Source organism: Paramisgurnus dabryanus, chromosome 5 (assembly GCF_030506205.2).
Source record: "Paramisgurnus dabryanus chromosome 5, PD_genome_1.1, whole genome shotgun sequence".
Lineage (NCBI taxonomy): Eukaryota > Metazoa > Chordata > Actinopteri > Cypriniformes > Cobitidae > Paramisgurnus > Paramisgurnus dabryanus.
In genome coordinates, this window is record NC_133341.1 from 45951157 (window position 1) to 45971606 (window position 20450).

At 37.7% G+C, this 20450-nt stretch overlaps 3 protein-coding genes across 7 annotated transcripts in view; 1 reads left to right on the forward strand and 2 right to left on the reverse strand.

The window, feature by feature from the left end:
• Nucleotides 1-951: 951 nt before the first annotated feature.
• Nucleotides 952-3576, reverse strand: tnfsf13 (TNF superfamily member 13). 3 transcript variants are annotated; one of them, XM_065284428.1, is made up of 6 exons: nt 3192-3576; nt 2310-2415; nt 2185-2235; nt 1752-1870; nt 1544-1634; nt 952-1450 (listed from the first exon to the last, which is right to left on the reverse strand). In XM_065284428.1, exons 1-6 carry the CDS (start codon nt 3390-3392, stop codon nt 1341-1343), a joined length of 678 nt encoding a protein of 225 aa, XP_065140500.1. In that variant the 5' UTR covers nt 3393-3576; the 3' UTR covers nt 952-1340. The 3 variants fall into 3 exon arrangements, with proteins under 3 accessions (XP_065140500.1, XP_065140498.1, XP_065140499.1); XM_065284426.1 differs by having other exon boundaries at nt 1544-1682; nt 3192-3571; XM_065284427.2 differs by having other exon boundaries at nt 1544-1682; nt 2185-2232; nt 3192-3570.
• Nucleotides 3577-4330: 754 nt separating this feature from the next.
• On the reverse strand, nt 4331-14682 carry LOC135774376 (uncharacterized). 3 transcript variants are annotated; one of them, XM_065284435.2, is made up of 6 exons: nt 14624-14682; nt 5948-6037; nt 5770-5836; nt 5344-5507; nt 5144-5246; nt 4331-4869 (listed from the first exon to the last, which is right to left on the reverse strand). In XM_065284435.2, exons 1-6 carry the CDS (start codon nt 14632-14634, stop codon nt 4669-4671), a joined length of 636 nt encoding a protein of 211 aa, XP_065140507.1. In that variant the 5' UTR covers nt 14635-14682; the 3' UTR covers nt 4331-4668. The 3 variants fall into 3 exon arrangements, with proteins under 3 accessions (XP_065140507.1, XP_065140506.1, XP_065140505.1); XM_065284434.2 differs by lacking the exon at nt 14624-14682 and adding an exon at nt 6139-6277 and having other exon boundaries at nt 5770-5833; XM_065284433.2 differs by lacking the exon at nt 14624-14682 and adding an exon at nt 6139-6277.
• The window catches only part of kif1ca (kinesin family member 1C, a), a 49847-nt gene continuing 35970 nt past the window's right edge, over nt 6574-20450 (forward strand). The window contains exon 1 of the mRNA XM_065284429.2: nt 6574-7124. The gene's annotated coding sequence lies outside the window, so the exon portion shown is untranslated. The remainder of the gene's footprint in view (nt 7125-20450) is intronic.

Below are 20450 nucleotides of genomic sequence, written 5' to 3' on the forward strand. Positions count from 1 at the left end.
GTATTGATTAAAAATAATTTTTTAAAACATATTTCAATATATATATATATTTTGGCCATTTTAATTTATATATTTTTTGCTGTATGAGTTAAATAGTATTTATGTATTGTTTTATTATATGCATTATTATCAAAAGCAATAACATAAGCTTTGGTTTACAGTTAGTGTGCAGTACTTTTTTAGGGCCATTGTAAGTGTGATGTATTTCTGTTGATCCAAACTGTTTTTCTGAGTTCACCAGCATACAATTTAATCTTTTTGTGGACAATTCAGTCAGATAACCTTCGGCCGGAAGGTTATCTAGGGAAATTGTGGGAAAGGTTTAAAGGGCACATCACACTGTTTGAGTCTGAGAGTTTGGTAAAAGCGATTTTATTCAGTGACACGAGAGAGACCAAATGTTTCCTCAGACATTTTTCCTGATAATGAGTTTACTTTAGTATTACAGACACGCAAACACACCTCTGAAACGTTAAATAACCTTATGGAGGCTGTTGGCTTTGTCATTTGGTGATTAGATAACTATTGTGTTAAAGCAATTTAGATAAGTTAAAAACAGACATTCTCAAGAGTGAGTCTGATGCCTGCCGGGTTTTCCTGATGGATAAGGAACAAAATTTAAGTGAAAGCTGGTGCAATGACAAGCTGCTGTGTGGAAAGGTCTTAACACATAAATAACATGAATCAATACATTTAAAATAGAAATAAAATATATTCAAAAGCTTAAGTTGTTTACTTGTAACATGTAAACTCTTTAAAAGTGCTTAATTTATAATATATTAATGTAGTATATTCATTGAAAATGCATGCCAAAATCTGATAGGAACACACACTTACTATTGTGATGTCATAGTACAGTAATAGTATCAGATGGTGATAGTGCTATGAATCAAACAACATCTGTGCTATTTTGCAATGCACTTACAGTATTTATAAACAAGGACATCTTGGTATTGGTGTAAATTTTGTATTTTTAAGCTGTTTCCAACCATTTTTGCATGTAGTCTATACAGACGGTTGATATAAGTTACAGACATATATCATACAAACAGGTTATATGGAGCACAAATGACTTTTCATAGCCATTTGAAAAACGTGTATTTCTAATATGTTTCAATTGACCACAAGGTGTCACTAATGCACCACTTAAAAACTTGTAAGGTAGCTGCAATTGTTTGAGTATTAGGTATACAGACCGCATAAAGTGGCCCCAGAAGTATTTGTATGCTATAACCACATTTATGCATGAATGTCTTGCATTATAATAGCAAAAAATCAACACCAGAGGCATTTATTTAAAAAAAATAGCACACAAGGACACAGCAGGTCCCAAGACATTGTTATATGTTGAGAATGCCCATGAATGTCGCGTGAGCTGTCAGGATGAGTTCGGCTGATGTGCGAGGAACGGAGAGTTGAAGCGTTGATCCAGACTCCAGAAAGTGAATGCCTTTCACAGAAACACACAAAAAGTCATATACATGGGATGGCTTAATTTTCATTTTGGGCACTGTCCCTGCACTCTACTGTCCTGTTGTCTTACCAGCGGTGTAGCACGTGTTGAGTGGATTGGTGACATTGATGGACATGCTCCTCAGACACTTCATTAGCTTAGACTCCGCCCCTTTAAGCTTCTTTGTGATCACGTGACCCATTACGCAGGTGGTATGTTTATGAAGGACCTGTGGTGGGTAACAAGTTACTATTTGTATATAAATCATACAGTTATACCAGAACCCAACATGACCTACCTGACTGTAAATGAAGTAAGTACCCTCGGTTACCACGGTAACTGTATCACCTGACACCTGGAGCCCATTACCTCTGCTCCGCCCAACTGCCCAAGACAGGACAGTGGTGTCTTCATCCTCTGAGAAATAAATGAGAAAGACGTGAAAGCTCCGAGAAGAAACATTTCTTCATGTCAAGCCTAATGTGGCAAGGCAAATCTATATGCTAGTGTACTTAAAAGTACACTTCAATGAAATTTTCTAGAATATTTAAAACATCTTTTGCTTTTACAATTAAATGCAATCTAGAAATGAAAATGCAACACCCCATGAGCCATGTGATTTCAACAAGCAAGACATTTTATCAACCAATCAGATTATAGGATTAGGGTCAATTAGGTTTGAGATTTAGGTCTGGCAAAGATGTTTGGGAACAATGCCATAAAAAACTCACTGTTAGACTGAGTTGACACGGGAACAAGATGAAGAAAAGGATGATGCTCTGCTGAAAGAAAAGACAACTTGTATAAAATAAAAAGAGGGGGAGAGAGAGAGAAAGAGAAAGAGAGAGAAACTCACTGTGTCGTCTCTGTCTCTGTTTCTTCTCTTCCGTCACGTCTCTCTTGTTCCTTATGTCTGGGTGTGTGTTTGTCTCTTTAAATCTGTGATACCCGTTCATCTTACACTGTCAGACAAAATGGTCAAAAAGTGGTCCCTAGCTGTCACTGGGGTGGTACCTTTTCAATAAGTACACCTTTGCACCTAAAGAGTTCATATTAGTGCCTCAGAGTTACATACTGGCACCTAAAGCACATATTAGTACCTCATAATATACATAACTGTACCTACCCTTACAAAATTAACCGTGGTTTTACTACAGTTAAACCCAAAAGCTATAGTTACTATAGTAAAATCATAGTTACCACCATGGTTTTGAAAGGCATGGTTTTGAAACAATAGTTAATCCATGGTTACTGCAGTAAAACCATGATTTTGTTAATAGTAAATAACACGCACAAAAAAAAAACTATTTACTACACTTTTAACACTAAAAAAAACATGGATAATTTTCGTAAGGGTAACACATGAGGAGCTTTTTAAAGGGTACTGCCCCAGCTATAGTTACTGTAGTAAAATCATAGTTAAAGGCATGGTTTTCAAAAACAATAGTTAATCCATGGTTACTGCGGTAAAACCATGATTTTGTTAATAGTAAATAACACACACAAAAAACTATTTACTACACTTTTACCACTAAAAAAATATGGATAACTTTCGTAAGGGTAACACATGAGAGCTTTTTAAAGGGTACTGCCCCAGTGACAACTTGGGACCATTTTTTGACCACTTTTACTGACAGTGTACAGTAACATATTTGGGAAATGAGATTAAGTGACAGATTAAAGCAGACAGTCTGAAAGACAGCCGATGCATTAAACAATACAATAACCACTCACCTACCCCGCAGCACGCGCAACACATCCCACCGTCCATCTCGGATACGTCACGAGGCCTGAAGCGATGCTTTATTTCAGCCATTTCACTCCTGAGCATCCATATATGAGTCCATTGGATGTACATCACGAGCACACAGGTGCACAAAAGAAACCATTTGAACACGTTTAGCTTGCGGACTGAAGCAGCAGCGGGAATGATCATCATAGATGTAGATGTGTTATGGATAACAGATAAATCGGGAATGCGGCGATATTCGGTTTCAAATGAACACTCGGTTAACTTTCGCTTTCGCAACTTTCTTTAGAAATCTGCGGGTGGAAAAACACACCCAACACCCACATTCTAAAGGATGTGATTCAAGATCCTAAAGGATTAAAGCTCTGGATTTTCCCAGGGTTTAATAAGTGTGCCTTACAGTATGATTGGTTGATCGACATTTTTATTGGTTTTGGGGGTAAAAAATAAATATATAAAAAAAAAACGAGAGCAATTAGGAGCTGTGAATAAAATAAACTTTACCGAGTGAAATCCTTTTAGATGCATGAGGAGACGAATTTATGTTTGTTTTGGTACGTTTTAAACGTAAATGTGGGAGGAGTCTAATGATTCTGACCTGTCAGTCATCTCAAGCTTATATAAGCAGCTGCCTAACCCAGTTTTTTTCTGCCTAATAACCCAGGTGAATAAGAACACTTCCTTTTTACACTTCTCTAAAAGACGTACAGTTCGTGCTAGTTTTAGACACCCTGAATATGAACTAAAATGTGCTAAAAATGTATTTAAAAATGCATTTATGTACTACAAGTGGTAACTTAATAAATTTTTTAATACAAAGATTATCCTAAGAAGTATCAAAGAATAATTAATGCACAAAAATAGAGCACTTCAAGTACATTATGGAAGTGTAGCCTACTCATTTTTTCACCTGGGAAAGCCCCTTTTTTATTGTTCCTTTAATTTTACTAATTTATGCAGTCCAAACTGGGATTAAGTTTAGAAAACCTTTAAACATGAAGGCCAAATTGCTATTTAATTACAAATTTGTAATAAAAAAATGTTGTGGTGACTGCTGGGAAGATACTCTCGTAAATACTGTATACAGAGCCAGTACGGTATTTTTATGTTTCTTTATTTATTACATATTTCGATTATGAATAGAAACAGGAACAGGGACATTGGTGACTTTTTTGGTACTGAGATCATCTGTGGTTTCACCGAAGCAATGTCAGAGCACAAGTCTTTGAGTTTTCTTTTTAAATATATATATCAAACATCATAAAATCTAAATTTGCCAACTTTAAATGTTTTTTTTTTCTCACAGAACATCAAGAGCTTTCATTAACAGCATGCTCAGTAAACATTTATAACCATTACAGCAATTGTGAGTCTATAAATAAACATTTTTCCAAAGAAAAAATGGTCAAATATAGAACTTCTCTATAAGGTTTAAAACAGGCTGGGACTATAAGACTTGTGTTTTTTAATGATAAAAGTCTATTTTTTGATACAGCATTTCATCATAATCACTTCTGATGAGGATTTCAGCAGAGCTCCCAGAATTCGCTGTGGCACAAGCAGGGGTCATCGTGAACGATCTGTGAGCTGTTCCCTCAACAAATGACATCATGGGGTTTCCTCCAGGAGCCAGGTTAAGCACTTGCTCACATCCTGTGAATAAGAACTAGAGGAGAAAGTCACACTTCTTACCATAAAACGATAGATTATACACAGCCCAATAAAAAAAACATGACTAAACAGAGGATATAATAAATTTTTTTAGTAACTATCATTTTCAATTTCTGAATATGAACAAATGTATAGCAAACCAAATGCAGAGTTGTTATTTAATTATTAAACCAGAATTTATTAAAACCAGAAGAAATTCTTGAGTGGTTCGACAATGGCAAATGCCTTGCAGGTTTTAAGACTTTAATTAACACGGCATTGAGACTGACATCAGCTGTAAGACCAGGATGCTGTTCAGTCCTGCCTTCCTTGACTTCCTGTGGCATTTTGTTCTCTGTGGCTGTGACGCCCCACCATCTGTCCCCTTTTAACCTGAAACACAACAAAACAGACCCATCTATCATAAACTCTTATTTTCATGCCAGTGATTTTTTCATTATTTTCTTCCCACAATCCTTTTCTTTCTCACGCATTTATATGGCGCTGTCTTGTCCTCAGGTCCCCTATATGCTGTAGGACACTTGCGGTATGTCTCTGGAAAATCTGATCTCTTCTCCTTTTGCCCATCAGCTGCGAAGGCCGTGGCAGCATCTCATGGGTCAGGCTTACATTTGCAGCATTATGCCTGCCCACCTGCATGAAGTCATTGCATGTATTAGCAGTGCAAAGTTCATGGGTTCAATTCCCAGTAACTCATTTACATAGTGACAAAAACTGTAACTTGAATGCCAAATGCAAAAGTTTTGTATTATGTGGTAATACCATGGTACAAAATACCCTATTCCATGTGAGAACAATTACATAGTAGAAGTGTATAGGGTTTGCTTTGATTTTATGTTAACTTTATTAATTTGTCTTTTATACCTTTAGGTTATGACAGACATCGTGCACTCACCAATCCAGCAGTTACATTTGAATCCATATTCAGTAGTGACGCATGAAAATATTTAAATCCTTCACTGCTAAACAAGCACAAACAGCTAATAAATGTGCAAACTTTCACCGTTTTATATAGTAAAATGTCGTAGCGACACTTGTGTAATAGGATAGGGCTGGCGAATGAGTATTTTTACCATGGTAGTCGGACTTCTGTCGCCCACTGAGGCTCCTCAGGTAACGTTGACTCAGACTCCACACTGTAACGATTCACTTCCCTTGATCCCCTGAAGAGGACACCACCGCAACATTTATAACCAATACCAACCTAATAACAACAACAACAACAACAATATAACAAAAGTTTGTTGGGGAAACAATCTCCTACTTTGCAAACGACGAAAACTCCATTTCAGTTGCCTTTGTGTCTTTGAATCCCTTCAAACTGTTTTAAGACCGTCAGCTATGAGATAATAAGTTTTGAAGCGCGCGCCATAATCGACATGATAGCGCGTGACAGTGTGGAAATATATAGTTATATCGAGACATTTATTTTGTACATAACGTTATATAGATAAATACTCAACAATATGCTTTCTGTGTGCAGTTATAACTTTATTAGGAGAAGGCGAACGGGACTTTTTTAAATGTAAGTAACATGAACAAACAAAATGACATCCCAAATGATATGCATATATGTATGCAAATAAGAAAATTAAAGTAATATATTTAAATATTTTTTTTATTTAATGAACAAGGTAAAGATAGCCAAAATAATACAACAATCCATTAAACAGTAAACAGGCCAGCAGGACTTTTAACTTGTCTGCGATCCAGCTGACGTCACGCACTGATCTTTGGGAAGAGTGACGGAGCAGAGCTCCAAACTTTTACATACCGGTGACTTTTAAACTCATCTTCTTCATTGAGTGGGATCTGTCAATACCTCAAATAGTCCAAAACAACTTTGTTATTGATCAAAATATCGTTGTATTTATTCGACGTGGATGTCTCCTCTGCTTTTGAGCTTTTGTGTTGGTGAGACCCAGCTGAGATTTGGGATAGTCATACACATGCGGATCCCATTTATGTTCGGGTTTTTTATATTCGGTTCGGAGAAGGATTAACGTTTTGTATATTTTTCACAAGTTTTTATTGTTTTGTTTGAAGTCCGTGGGATTTTCACTGAACGGAAAAACTTCCACCCAACTTTTTTTGTGCAGCTGGTCGTCGTGTGATCCAGCAGGTGGAGAAACTCGAGCCGCTCTTTCATCAGATAAAAGCACAACAATCTATTTAAAAAATAAAGCGGATTCCTTTAAAAGTTGGATTTTATTTCACGACTTGGTGACTGGAAGTAACTATCCGAAACGAGTAAGTGTTTTTACAAACACGAACACTGATCTGTGTCACTGTATTTTTCTGGAATATCTTTATAGCCATAATTATGATAGGAATGCTGTTGGAAGTTTCTGTCATAGCAGTCAATCCTAAAGATGGAACCTCATCATTGGTATTACGTTTATGAATCTTTTGACCTCTGAAACTGTCCAAACAAGTTGGTGTTTAACTCCAATATCCAACAGGAATGTGTTCATGCCTCCCATTTATATTTTTATAAAATATGTAAATATATTAAGTCTTGCTGGATAAACTGGTATTTCTTCAGGAATTAAAAAAAAACTCTGTTTCCCAGAGTCCTATTGGATATTGTGTTTGTATTGTATTTGAATAAAGTGTCAAAGCTGGACAGTTAAAGGGTCATCCTAGGGTGAGCTATACAAGTTTAAAATGCTAAAATGTTGAATTTGGGAATAGTAAAATTGTGTTTTTAAATTAACCACTTTTTGTTGAGTCAATATTAAAGGTATTAGATGAAGATACAGTATCACCTCACTGAGATGTATTTCAGATACTCTATGAATTGAAGGCCACGCACCATCATCTGTATAGATGATGTCCCAGTATAGATGGTTTCAGCAGTAACAACATAAACAAGCAGCTTTCGTGGTCAACACGTAACTTGCGGTAAACTCCGCTACAAATAAATAACAAAGAAATTTAAACTTAGTTTATATATAACAAGCAAAATAAACAACATGTAGATTACCCAGGAAACCAAAACATTTGTTATTTTCGATGAGGTATTTTTTTCAAGAGTTCAGTTTAACGACTAGTCAACCTTTAAAAAAAAAAAAACCGGAAACCGGAAGTAAAGTTTGGACCAGACGCGTATCGCGACCCCGCATGTGCGTCCGACGAAACAGTTTATAAAGAGTAATTTATAGTCGTGCGTAAGTTCCACAGCATAGCTACATGTAGGCTGTCCGTAGCTCTGCGTAGCCTTATGCGGCTTTCACATAAGAAGCGGTGTGCTCTGCGCTCGCCGCTGGGTTAAGCGCAGCCAAGCGATTTGTGCTCTGCTGGCCAGACCAAAGTAGGCGGGGTTTTCATAATTACTACAGTGTTTATATTTGGGTTAAATAGTGGATGAGGAATACAGAGACTGATGTTGCCCGTCTCCATTTCATGTAACTTTAAGCTGCCTACCTACAACTAACTACTTGACTTATAACACACCTGACATGCCAACTTGTATTGCTACGTGTTTCCATGACACGGCTTTCCTTCCGATGTCTCTGTAGAAGCTCCAGGAATTCGGAGTATAAGCTCTTCATCCATTTTGTTTGAATGCCCCGTTTCTATTGGCCGCGCGGGTAATCGTCATATAGCGCAGTGCAAAAGTTAAACTATTTTGAACTTTGACCGCGGGGTGAGCGCAAGCTGCGCTCGCGCTTTGCTCGACGCAAAACAAACCGCCCTCGCACGGTGCAAGCCATTGAAATGAATGGGTTTCATAGGACGCGCTGCGCTATGTGAAAGCCACATGATGCACACCTCGCCAAAAATGTAGTAACGCGTCCGTTCTATGCCGACTGTGAGCGATATGATTGGTCCACTAGAACTAGAACAAAAATGCCTGCATCGCATTCCTTCATAGGCATTTCCTCATCCAACGGAAAAAAGAAAGATGGGGGCCAAGTTGAGGAGTGATTTAACTTAAACTGCAACAAAAGTCACTGTCTATTTACCTCCATCACTGTTGAACTTCCCAAATAATACACAACAAGCTGCTGCCTCTTTGTTTATGGGTTTACGGGCCAAGATGCGGCTTCTTTGGTGGTTGCGCTGCGATACTGTGGGTTACACACTTGGATACTGCCTACCAGCAATCTGCATACGTGTTTGCATCTCAGCGCCGACGACGACGCAGAAATATGCTGTAGGACCTACGCACAATTATAATGAGACCTTACTCCCTAAATATTAGAAGTATCTTTTTTATCTCTTGCAAAACATTGCTGAGGTTTAGGAGGAATTTAGTTCCAGGCCTGATTTATTTATTCATTTTAAATACAGAGCACCTTACACTCAAAAAATGCTGGGTTATTTTCAACCTAAGGGCCAAAAAAAGGGCCAAACCCAGCCATTGGGTTAAATTCTCTTAGACCATGTCCACACTGACACGGGTATTTTTTAAAATCGTGACTTTTTTCATGGATTGGCCGTTCGTCCACACGGAAACGCAGTATCACGTCACTGAAGCCAAAAATTTTTGAAAACCTGCCAGGGTCAGGTTTTTTAGAAACGCCGGTTGCAGTGTTGTCGTGTAGACAAGATTTCTTTCAAACCGAGCATGTGTGGAGGGGATTTTTTTAAACCGCAGGAGGAAAAACTAAAACAAAGGGGCAAACACGGAGGTGACTTAAGCCGAAAGTATACTAGGGACGTCCGCGTGCAGCCCAAAATTTGAGACCGCGCGGACAGTGCGCGTACAGTCCGCGTACAACAGCGCATGCGCGTGAAAATATTTAGACAGTGCATTCCACTATAAACAATTAGACAAAGGAAATAGACAGCATTTGCACACACACTATGGTTTTTCTTCTTTAACTTTTACTTCTTCAAAGAACAGAAAGCTCTGGAGCATGTTTGTTTGATTCCTGTTCTTTGTTGTCTTGTTGTTTGTTCTAAACTGTGTTTGCAATGGTGGATCAGTTACTTTTCTTCACCTATCCTAATGTTTTATTGTACTGTAAATGTCGCCAAATCAGTGCTGCCCTGACAGCCTGTAGACTAATAATTTGAATAAGAAATCATTTGTATTGCGTATAGTGTCGAACGCGGCCATCCGCGTGTAGCCGCGGGGAGTATACTCGAAAAGCTGCGCGGACGCGTGCGCGCGCGAGCCGGACGCGAAAAAAAGTATACCGCGGCCTTTAAACTGCAATCCATTAACTGGCCGCTACAGGCTGGATCCATTTGTCATAGACCCCCATGTTAAAATGCCTAACTTTACAGCAGAAATAAATGTGTTTACATCCTCGTACAAAATGTTTTTCATCTATATAGCTTATTTCGCCCTTTATGACCGCTGTGACGGAGGTACAGTTCTTAAATAACTTATTCATTTTAATTATATTATGCCTTAATTTCTGTATAATTAAGGGCGTGGCCACTTGAGTGATGGGTGAACTGCTACTGCTGTCACTACTGTCGAGCTAGGCGCGTATGGTTTCAGCAACCAGCCACTTCAGCTTCACCTACGTCCCATCCTTGTTACCCATTTTCGGTTATCCACGAGTGTTGCTTCAAAAAGCTCTTTACAAACCTATGGGTGATGTCGCGGACACTTTGTCCATATTTTTTACAATTTATGGTTGAAAAAAACCCAGCATTTTTGTGTGTGTATTAAAGCAACACTATGTAGTTTCCATGTAAAAATGACTTACAGCTCCCCCATGTGGTTGAAAAGCGCAACAGTGCCTGGTATCAGACACTCTTCTGCAGGCAGGGGGAGGGGCGGGGCTGTGTTTCCTACCCTCCACCGCCACTTTCAGAGTGTGCTTGTAGCAGCTAGGAGGTTGCTCAGGTTGCAGCAACAGTACAATTTGTCCAGTTTAAAGTTGTTCTATCACTGAAATAATTTTAGAGACATTATTTAAAGGTAAAAAAACTACATAGTGTTGCTTTAACCTCATTATTACAACATCTATTTTTCATTGGTGGTCTGAGTTGTTGAAATTTTTTTTTCATCGCAGTCTCTTGCACCTTAATTGAAAACTGTTTGCACGTCTGTATTCTGCAATGCAGCTGCTGGGTTTTAGTGACTTTTATTACAAGGTACACACATACACACTTAATGACAGACCAACATTCCTCAGGCTCACAAAGGTATGCTGTTTCTGTCTTCCTCATTTTAGCCGTCCGTCTCTCTTTGTCTCTCTTATTCTTTCCAGGGAGCTACACTGCGACCAAAATGGTCGCATATGCGACCTTTTGAACTGCCGTTGCGACCCTAATATTTAATGGGTCGCAAATGTGCTACCTAATGTTTTAGACAATATGCTATGATTTACTATGAGCATTTATTAAAACAGAAATGTGGATCTTAAGAATACGTTTTATAACGTGCTCTGAGCCATCAACACGTTGGCTTCATTTTGCGTGAAAGCACGTCGTGTCTCTCCCTATCAGTGTGCGTTTGCGTGCTCAGCTGTTTCTCAATGAATTAGGTGCGACGCGACGCAAGCGCAGTGTCTTCCTTGTTTCTGAACTTGAGCAGAGGTCTTTCTTCACTGAGGACGCGGGACTCGTATGGTTCCGGGTTTATATTTTAAATGGTCTGTCGGGTCCGGTTAGGTCCTAGTTTAATTACTTTGGGTCCCAAGTCTGATTAATGTTGTGTTTATAACCCGAGTCGATCGGAAAACGGCCATGAGCGCTACCGCGCTAAAGCTCGAGTGCAGTTTCAGCGTGCCTCCGGTTTCTATGGCGATGGTTCTTGTTACGACCACGCGCTGCTTTTTCTTTCTCACATTTTTTTAATAATCTTATTATTAATTAACCATATATTTTCTAAAACCATATCCATATTAAGTTTGGACAGAGATTGTAGCAAAAAGCAATGCTAATGTCAAGCCAATTGCACTGAACGAGCAAAGCAATGTAGTCTGTCACCGGGACAGCAAGTAGACTTTTAAATCTGAAATAATGAGTGGATTAAGCTTTTTAAATCGGCAAGAGAGAAATAGAAAGATAGAGCAGAAGCAGTAAAAGTGCCTTTCTAATAGAAATTATAACCATTATAACATCAGTCACATTTATAATCTATAGACCTGCACTGTCTATTAATATACTATACATAGTATTGTATTATATTGAGTTTGATAAAAGGGGTCTAATTGCTTCATATATCAGTGCAAAAACAGTAAGTGTTTTCGTGGTGCTTTGACAAACAGTGTCAGCTTTGTTAATGGCAAAGAAAGTTTGGGGTGGTTAGATTAATGAAATATAATGTGAAATTAATATTAATTTTAAATGAATCAAAGTATTGTGTTGTGTCACACATTATTAGTTCTACATCACATGTATAGTAGACCATTATTTGTCAGTGGGTAATAATTGCCCTTTTCACCGGCTACCACCACCAAGTTCATTTCAGATCTGTGGGAAACACTGCAACGTTTAAGAAAACAAGGCGGCATGTGGTTTAAAAGATGGCAAGTAAAATAAAAAGCATATCTGTATGCAATACAGTTTCATTATTGTTCATTATTATCCAGAGCGCCTTAATTTAACTTGAAAAAAATATGTGCGACCAAATCATATTTTGCGCCAGTAACTGAAAAAGTTGGTAGCGCAAGTGCCACCAGTGGAAAAGGTTAGTGTAGTTCCCTGCTTTCTGTCTCATGGCTCCTTTCCAAACACAGAGTCTGGCTGAAGGTTAATTACATTAATTACATGACATGAATCCATCACGTGGCATCATACTTTAGTGCTTATGTACTTGGCTTAGTCAAACAATCGAAAACATCATCAGACTACTTGGCAGTGCGCTGTTAATTCCAAACTGTCAAATATTTGCAAACTTTAATCAGTTGCCTCTGGATCAATTTAGAGTTTCTTTGTTTAGAAGAGTCTCGAGTTGATCAAATTAGTTACTCTTAAAGGCACAGTAACCAAAAAACAAACACTAAGTTTGTTCATCAAGCCGAGTGTTCCACATGACCCCAAGATGCTGTTAATACCTGGTGTATTGATGTGATGTGTTTGGTCAGTCGGATCGCACGGTGGATAACAGAGACACCAAGTACCCAGTTACTTGGTTTACCAAAACTTTCTCTGCAAGCATTTGAAAAAAATAGGTAATTGAAATTTGGCTTCCACTGGGTGATTCTCATGAAATCCAGATTTAGAAGGTGTCCGGCATCGGAACGCCCTTAAAGTCTTGTGAAATGTCCCCTTTAAAATCCATTTTGGTCGATTGGATCACAAGTGTAAGACACTAAATACAAAGGCTGGGAGGATAAATTGTGCTATTCAACTTGCTATGCTTATTAAAGGAATATTCCATTTTCTTAAAAGAAAAATCCAGATAATTTACTCACCACCATGTCATCCAAAATGTTGATGTCTGTCTTTGATCAGTCGAGAAGAAATAATGTTTTTTGAGGAAAATATTGCAGGATTTTTCTCATTTTAATGGACTTTAATGGACACCACCACTTAACGCTTAACTCAACACTTAACAGTTTTTTCAACGGAGTTTCAAAGGACTCTAAACGATCCCAAACGAGGCTAAGGGTCTTATCTAGCAAAACGATTTTCATTTTTGACAAGAAAAATAACAAATATCCACTTTTAAAGCACAACTTCTCGTTTAAATCCGGTCGTCATGCGCTAGCGTGACCCGACGCAATACGTCATCACGTCAAGAGGTCACAGAGGACGAACGCGAAACTCCGCCCCAGTGTTTACAAATGTGGTGAAAGAGGACCGTTCCTACGTTGTTGTATGTCAACTGATACTAATTAATGTCTTTGTGTCAGTTTATTGTTTAAAATAGTCAGCAAACGTGAGTTTTATATTTGTAACACGTGACCTCCCTACGTCACTACGCATTTACGTTAGGTCGCGCTGGACCGGACCTAAACGAAAAGTTGTGCTTAAAAGTGTATATTTGTTATTTTTCTTGTCAAAAATGACAATCGTTTTGCTAGATAAGACCCTTTTGCTTCGTTTGGGATCGTTTATAGACCTTTGAAACTCCGTTGAAAAAAAATGTTAAGTGTTGAATTAAGTGTTAATTGTTGGTGTCTATTAAAGTCCATTAAAATGAGAAAAATCCTGCAATGTTTTCCTCAAGAAACATAATTTAATCTCGACTGAACAAAGAAAGACATCAACATTTTGGATGACATTGTGGTGAGTAAATTATCTGGATTTTTCTTTTAAGAAAATGGAATATTCCTTTAATGAATTATGGTGAAATGCCACTTCATCCAAAAGCCAGAGGACTGAAACTCAACATGTGCCGCAAAAGTACCACCATTTACTTGCACAGTTCCAGGAAATGCCTATAGCATATTTATATAGCTGTTCTTCAAACCTTTTCAGGTATTTTTTTATCATCATAAAGAATATGCCTATATTTATTCTTTTTCAAATGCATGTTATAAACAACTCAAACTCATAGTGATTTTAGATTGATAATGACTTCCTACTGATGACAGAGCTAAAATACATGAAAGAGCTGTGCATAATATCACCATGGCGATTTAGAATCGATATCAGACAGGCATTATGAGTATAAATTGTGATTAATCATCACAGCACAATGTTTTTAGATCACTCCTGAATTCTAGCTCAAACCCGCAGTGATAAGCACGGTTTTTAAGCTTTCATTTTAGCTTATTTCATTAATTGCTCTGTAATATCTGAGAAAGCGCTTACATATTCATGTGCAAAATATTGTGCAACATGTTTACCAATAACACACGTAGTGATAATATCATGTTTTAATAAATCACCCATAGATCATCCCCTCAAAGTAATCAGTACAAAGTGATCGGTTAGAATAAACAACATCCTAATACCAAGTCTAAACAGAGCCTGGTTTTCAGAAAGCACTCGTAGGTCGCAGAGCTGGCCAGCATTGTTTTGTGTGCCATTTTGAGACACAGCCGACCAATCACAGATGCTGTTACGGGTTTTGACCTGGCGCAATTTTTGGCACTCTTGTAGTAGTAAGGTTTTCCAGGAAGTAGGATTGACTTACCATGATGAGCATAAGCACTGAACCCCTTAACACGTAACATGAACCTTGACAGTTCAGTCTCCATTCACTTTCATTTTGAAGTAGTAGTTTGGACGGTCTCCAATGTCTGCTTTTCTATTCGATGGTAGAATGTATGGTAGGTTCATCCCAAAACAAACTTCTATCTTCACGTACCCTCAAAACATAAGTAAATAAAAAAGTTCAGTTCTAACACGGACGTGGTCTTAGGTCAGCATTTCTCTTTTATCAGCAGCCACCTTTGACCCCGACCTGTTTGTTTAAGCAGCTGAGTGTTGTGCCGTGATTTGATTCTGTGCACCAGATTCCACCTGGTTTTGTTTCATAAATCAAAAAACGTGACCAATGTTAAAGTAGCAAACGCTGCTGAAACACTGTGCCAAAAAGGAAATGTAAAAGTGAGCAAAAGGGCATAAAACAGGGAGTGGTGCCCTGGTAAATGGCAGCATGGCCAATATTTCTGAAGTAAGCTCTTTGTCAGAAATGTTATTTTCTATGTCATTTTTAAAGGGGGGGGGGGGGGGGGTAGTAATGATATTTCATGCATTCTGACTTATAAACACAGTTTAAGAGTTCTAACCCTCATGCTTAACATAAGCAAAGTGTCAAAAAAGCAGTTAACCTTGTGACGGAGAGAAACTTACTCTTCTTTTTCCTACAAGTTTCGGAAAGTTTTTTTTCAAACGGGGGTATCCATTATGTCTTGAACCAGACATATCCAGAAATCGAACCCATGACCTTTGCACTGCTAATTAGGGCTACAAAATGATTAATAATGACTAATCGTTTGCAGATTTGTTTTGTTTACATCATATATGTGTGTGGGGGGGATGCATAACGATTAATTGGGATTAATCTATAGCAGAATAAAAGTTTTTGTTTACATCATATTTGTGTGTGAACTGTGTATAATATATATTTATATAATTATTATACACCGCGCACACACACATATATGATGTAAGCAAAAACTTTTATTCTGCAAACGATAAGTCACAATTAATCTTTTTGCATTCTTATTGCTAATGCAATACTCTATCAATGGAGCTTCATCTTATAGACCTGTTTTTATTTTAAAATTGTAAGTTGTAGATGTTTGACATTGCAGGGAAAGATCAATGCAAAATATATAACAGTGCGTGCAGCAAAAGTTCCCATATTATTGTTGACATCACAGGTCCTTGGTACTATGGCTAATTCCACTACAGTGTTTGATCCTTGATCTGGTGAAAAAATCACTTCAGTCCTATTTAGCCATAATAAACATATAAATAATTTTAGTGTGGTGATGTGTTTGGGCACACAAATCTGGTCCAAAGCAAAACCAATGTGTATCCTCATGGATACTGGCTTCAGAAGGCCTTCACTGTAACGTCTGTTGATTTAACATTCAAATGAGCTGTAGACACAGGCAAACAAATATTTAACCACTACACTGGATCTCAGTAGCTAGCATGTGAGAACATTGAATCCACAGGTACTTTCACAGTCTCTGTATCTTTATGCGTCTAGAGTCTTGCGATGACCGGTGCACATGAAAGCAGGAGAATAAATCCTGCGGTGTGTAATTTGCCTCAAGAATGTCACGTCTGAAATTTTAGATGCATCGCATGGCTGACAGTCACCTGCTGCGCTTGCATAAGGCAGTGATATGTGTGTAATGTAAGCTATGATTGTTATGTGCACTGTCTCACAGAGTGTGTTTATGTCGTCTGAGCTGAAGGGTGTAGCCCCGGCTCTTGCTGACATTTGCATTGTAATACAGAAACGTGAGTGCCGGGCATACATTTACCAAGACATACAATAGCAAGATATAACACTGTACTGTTTTTGCACATTTAATATGTGCTGGACACCCCTATTTCTATTGTATTATTACTTTCACATAGAAAATTAACAAAGTACATGTTTAAGTACAGAAACTATATACACAACTGTAGACATACACTGAGTCCCTTGGGGCGCATGGCTAACTGGATACCACCCCTCATACCAAACAGCTAATGCCTGAAATACACTGGAATGTGTTTACAATGGTAACATGCGTGTGTGCTTACACTTACACGAACACAGGATAGTCGGTAAAAGTTTTTTGGGGGGGTACACAATGTATGTTTAATGGTAATACTCTACTTCTAATAAAATGTGCTTTATTTTTTATGCAAAATAGAAATTCTGATATTAAAGTTATTTTACGATAATGTCTTTTTCATTGGCAACATAATTTTATGTATTTATCTTCATTTATGTTAGGAAACGCAAATACAATTATTAATTGTTTGTACATGTTACTTCATTGTGCATTGTTCTATGTTAACAGACCCGTGTGTTTTTAACATTTATTAGTAAATGTTGAAATAAACATTAACTAAGATTTATAAATACCAGCATGATCTCACAAGAATTCAAACGCATTTTGACTAAAATTGACTAATTTGTATTATCTGCAAAATTTGAAGTGAATCATATAAAAACGTACAGAATTATCGTTACTATAACGAAAGCCCACCCTTAACCCCAAATTGTGGTCGTACCAATTAATATGAATTAGCCATCTCGTATAATACATACGAATTGCCATGAGATAGCATTGTAAATGCTGTAGAAGTATTGTTTATGTTAACATAAGAGTTTAATGTTAACAAATACAATATTATGGTAAAATGTTGCTCTTTTTCTTATGTATTATTTGGTTTTATATAAATTTTTTTTGGGAAGTTTGAATTATTTTTGTATCGTTTAATTAGTTTCAGCCAAAATGTTTACTATTATGGGTGAATCCAAAGATATCCGATAACAAGATTGAGCACTCCTTAAAGGAAAACACCTCCGGTTTTCAATATTTTACTATGTTTTACCTCAAATTAGACAAATTAATACATACCTATCTTTTTTCAATGTGTGCACTTAATCTTTGTACAGCTCTTCCACCATTCAATATAGACCATGTGTGACTTGTCCCCACCTCTGCAAGTCCAAGCAAGTCTGAAGTCTTAACCATCAAGTTTCGAGTCAAGTCTCAAGTCACAGTCCAGATAAATCAAGCAAGTCAAGGGTTCACCCTAAGCAAGTCGAGTCCTGATAAGTTTCAAGTCAAGTCACAGTACTAAAATAAATAGGGCTAAAAAAAATTCGATAGGTCTAAAATAAGCATAAGGAAAGAAATTGAATCAAATGAATAATAACACTGTCTTTATTGTATGAATTAAATATAATTATTATTTTTTTAGAGCTACAGAAGTGATTTTCTCTTTGTCTTTGGTTGTTTGATTAACATTAATGACACAGACTTGAGTAGGTTAATTGAGGTTACTGTCTCTTTAAGAGAATCACAGACTGGTTTCTGCCTCTAATCTATACATAAACCTAAAACATAAAGAAATGTTTTTTATTAGAAAAAGAATACTGTGTGGAGATCATTTTGTTTGTATTTGCTCTGTCAAGAACAGAAAGGTTTTATGTTCGCTTGTTTATTGAAACGCGTCTCTCTCGTGTGTGGGCACTATTAAGGGCACTTAAACATGCGCGCACACACAATCGGAGGACAAATTGCAGACAGCGCATCATAACAGTCATTCCACATAAAAACTTTGTTGTTTTTCAGTGCTCTGTTGCCAAATGTATTTTAATGGACTTCAGTGTGAGAGACAGTAGCGCAACTCTCTCTATAGTCTACACATCAAGCGTTCTGATCTGAATGGTGTAGGGATGATCACAAGCTAGACCAGACACATTCAACCGCATGTGCGCGTTTGCACTTAGTTACAGAAAGCTGCTCACGTTAGCGCCTATTTGTGGTTAAATTGTTTAAAATCACTTGAATGTTAACATTTGCAAGCCTTTGAAACACGTGCAAGTGCAAATTATAAACTTTTTTTTTAAATTTGCATGTCAAATTCCCCAATACATATTTACGAGACATTTAGGAAGGATAATGGTCACATTTCTAATAAGAAAAAGCATAATATGCAACCAAGGCCAAATTATGACAAACAGGAAAGATTAATTTATTACATTAGTAATCGTTATAGATGGAAACTGACTATAAAGAGATGATTTTCTTACCTTATGATTCTTGACGTTGTGGTTGTCCTGTCGGATATTCTTGCGTTGCAGATTTTGCATCTGTAGAGCTAGGGCTGTGCAAAAAATTGACTGCGATTAACATGATGCGCATGTCATCAGTAAAGTCGGTTCCGTGATTAGAAATAAATCGCCATCAGCAGCTTTCAGATGGAGCGGCATTTATTACGCAGACCCGTAGTTCACCGAGAAGCTAGGCAAAATCACATAGATAATCGGAATCGATTTTCCTCGATTATGAACCCGATTTTTGCCCGAATGCCGCTCCATCTGAAAGCAGCTGATGGCGATTTAATACTAATCACCGAACCGGCTTTACTGTTGACACGCGCATGATAATCGCAGTCGATTTTTTTGCACAGCCCTATGTAGAGCTCGACTAACGTTACTGTCTGCCATGTGTGGCGCGGTTTGAATTGTGCAGCGTTAAAGGCACAGACGCTGATAAGTGGTGCTTACATCACAATAATATTTTTTTATTTTAATGAATTTTATTGCTTTTTGTTTATTATAAGTTCAAGTCATTTTTCGAGTCTTCCCCTTCAAGTCAAGTCTCAAGCAACTTTCTCAAATCAAAGTCAAGTCAAGTCATTTTCATACTTTAGTCAAGCAAGTTGCAAGTGCTGAAAATTGTGACTCGAGTCAAGTCATGTGACTCGAGTCCCCCACCTCTGCAATATAGTTCTCATTTTTTACACGCTTAAATAATCGCCACGTTTTATTTTGTGCCACCACCATACTTACTCTGTAACTACCCATGCAACAGTCTTTAAATAGGGAAAACATGGAAGTGTTTGGTGGCTTTTAAATTCATCCCTGTTTGGATCCTAGGGAATGAATGGGGGTAGGCTAAATGCTAACACATTCATGACATGCAGTACAAAGATTAAGTGCATGCATTGATAAAAGACAGGTATGTATTAATATGTCTAAGTTGAGGTAAGAACATAGTAAAATATTGAAAAACTTGGTGTTTTCCTTTAAAAGAGTACAATGTAATGCTCAATATGGCTGTGGCAACGTAAGTCCCACCTTCCAGTCAAAAGAACCAATCATCAATCAAGACTGTACATAGTCTCATGAGCCACTTGCCAATCTGTACGCAAGGTGCTTTTGAGCACAATCTGAGCAATAGTTATGGTACAGTTGATGTCAAGTTTAATTGTTGGTCAGAAATATGTTGTGATTTTAGCATGCAAATTTAGAGATATCTGCCTTTCCCCATTTAAGTCGAATGGAATTTACTCTTGCGTGACTTAAATAACTGCCTGGTGGCGTTTCAGACTTTGCCGCCTAGTGGTGTGACTACTACCCTGAAGGGACTTCAGGGTGAATTCCTAGTAAACTGTGCTGTTTTTAGCTGGGCCACAGTGTGTTAACTGGAACAGCGTGATGGCTAAATACCATTATCATGTGTGACTGGTCTTTGTGAGTCCGGTTTGGCAGAACAAGCAGTATTTTTCTCAGTTGTTTGCCCG

What these genes read in the sequence shown, in the direction of transcription:
- tnfsf13 (XM_065284426.1), bottom strand. Translation starts at nt 3,392, where the DNA reads ATGATGATCATTCCCGCTGCTGCTTCAGTCCGCAAGCTAAACGTGTTC. An exon ending in TGTGTTGCGCGTGCTGCGGG is followed by an intron (nt 2,416 to 3,191) that starts GTAGGTGAGTGG and finishes TTTGTCTGACAG; the next exon opens with TGTAAGATGAACGGGTATCA. An exon ending in CGTGTCAACTCAGTCTAACA is followed by an intron (nt 1,871 to 2,184) that starts GTGAGTTTTTTA and finishes TTTATTTCTCAG; the next exon opens with AGGATGAAGACACCACTGTC.
- LOC135774376 (XM_065284433.2), bottom strand. Translation starts at nt 6,161, where the DNA reads ATGGAGTTTTCGTCGTTTGCAAA. An exon ending in GAGTTTTCGTCGTTTGCAAA is followed by an intron (nt 6,038 to 6,138) that starts GTAGGAGATTGT and finishes TGTCCTCTTCAG; the next exon opens with GGGATCAAGGGAAGTGAATC. An exon ending in AGACAGCGCCATATAAATGC is followed by an intron (nt 5,247 to 5,343) that starts GTGAGAAAGAAA and finishes GTTGTGTTTCAG; the next exon opens with GTTAAAAGGGGACAGATGGT.